The following is a 1,713-nucleotide window of genomic DNA, read 5'->3' on the forward strand; positions in this document are numbered from 1 at the left end:
CTCCTGGGTGCCTCTGGAGTTAAACAAGCAGGTATTTACCACCAACATAATCCTGAGCTTTAAAAATATAGACCAAACTCTTAAGATTCTTAAAATTTTCAATCATATTTATTTATTGCAGAAAAATAATATACAAAGATATTTACAAAACAATCATAAAAATATGAATGCATTTAGACACCGGATCTATTTGCATTTTACCATGGGTCATCAATAAATAAATAGAATGTTGTTTTTTTTGTATTTTAAGTATTTATTTCCCTCAGAGGAATGAAAAAAGGAATTAACTGACTATGATTTTTCTGGCCAGTTTTATCCTAGTACGTTTATTTCTAAAGGTATTCTTAAAATTCCTCTGATTGTTACCATTTTAAAATGGAGAAAGTCCATAATGATGCCTTTCCTTTCAGTGGCTGATTGGCACGACCTCTTGAGAATGCATGCATGAAAAAATAAAAATAAAAACATTCTTCGTCCCAAAAAAAAAAAAAAAAAGGAACACAAACAACTGTTCAGACTTCTATCAGAATGTAGAGGTGTGAGGATGGTGCTGCTGCCCGTCTGGGATCACTGTCCACGGGCCTGTCTCGCTTTCTCTTTTAAAAGTGCGCCCCACGCCCTGTTTCTTTGAATTTGGGTTCTGCTCTTCTAATTTCCAAGAAAATCTTTGGCATATATATTTATTTTTAGTTATCCAGCTCCAGAGTCTCTAGACTGTCCATTTTCTCCTTCTCTGGAAACAATGACATCTGCAAAAACCCAGAGAGGGGGGAAAGTTGGTTATTGCTTAGGTCTCTGCCGCTGTTTTCTAAAACTAGTGAGCTCTGTTATCACTACCACCGAGAAATTATGCTGAACAACCTGGAAGGATTTCAGCTGGAGGGCAAGAGGAAGTGGGTGGGCGGAAAGGAGGAGGTGGAATTTGGGAACATTTGTTTTAAGAAGAACAAAATTTAAAGCCAAAAGAAAGGGAGGCCCTGGCAAAACCATCCCTTCCCTTACCCTTGAACCTTGAGTCTTTCTCAGTCTCCCCTCCTGTCGGTCACACACACTCACGCACACACGCACACCTTTCACAGGGGCGCATACCCCTGGGGACTCTCTCCCCACCCGGGGCTGAACTGATTTCCGGGGACACTGGTGAAATGAGATAGCGGTGTCTGGTTAGGTGGAAAGGCTGAGAAGAGAGTGCGAGAATGGGAAGGCGGCGATGGGCGAGGAGCCGCGGCCTGGCCATTCGACTGTCCATCACCTGAGCGACAAAGAGTCGCTGAGGCGCAGGTCCTTACCTAGGTCTCCGGCCCTGCCGAGGGGGTGGGGGGCTCCGCCTGCTAGTGGGACGCGGCACATGGACCAGGCCCCCTCCATCCTCCAGACCGAGAAGGCGTAGCTGAGCCGCTCGTGGGCCACATAGCTGCAGCTTGCCATCTTGGAGTCCAGCTCGTCGCTCTGGAGGACCTGGTAGAGGAAGTCGATGTACCTGGCCGCCAGCTTGAGGGTCTGAATCTTGCTCAGCTTGTCCGAGGGCAGCGTGGGGATGATCTTGCGCAGCGCGGCGAACGCCTCGTTTAGAGATTGCGTGCGCTGGCGCTCCCGCACGTTGGCCATGACCCGCTGCGTCTGCAGCTCCTCATATGACTGCGGGCTCCCGCCGCCGCTGCTGCTGCCGCCGCCACCTCCCGCGCCGCCGCCACAGCCCGCAGACTTTTTACC

General features: G+C 48.3%; 1 protein-coding gene across 1 annotated transcript; it reads right to left on the bottom strand.

The window, feature by feature from the left end:
- Positions 1–232: 232 nt before the first annotated feature.
- Twist1 (twist family bHLH transcription factor 1) lies at positions 233–1,713 on the bottom strand. The gene is made up of 2 exons (XM_015498160.2): positions 1,290–1,713; positions 233–749 (listed from the first exon to the last, which is right to left on the bottom strand). Exons 1-2 carry the CDS (start codon positions 1,606–1,608, stop codon positions 691–693), a joined length of 378 nt encoding a protein of 125 aa, XP_015353646.1. The 5' UTR covers positions 1,609–1,713; the 3' UTR covers positions 233–690.

Source organism: Marmota marmota, unplaced genomic scaffold (genome assembly GCF_001458135.2).
Source record: "Marmota marmota marmota unplaced genomic scaffold, marMar, whole genome shotgun sequence".
Classification (NCBI taxonomy): domain Eukaryota; kingdom Metazoa; phylum Chordata; class Mammalia; order Rodentia; family Sciuridae; genus Marmota; species Marmota marmota.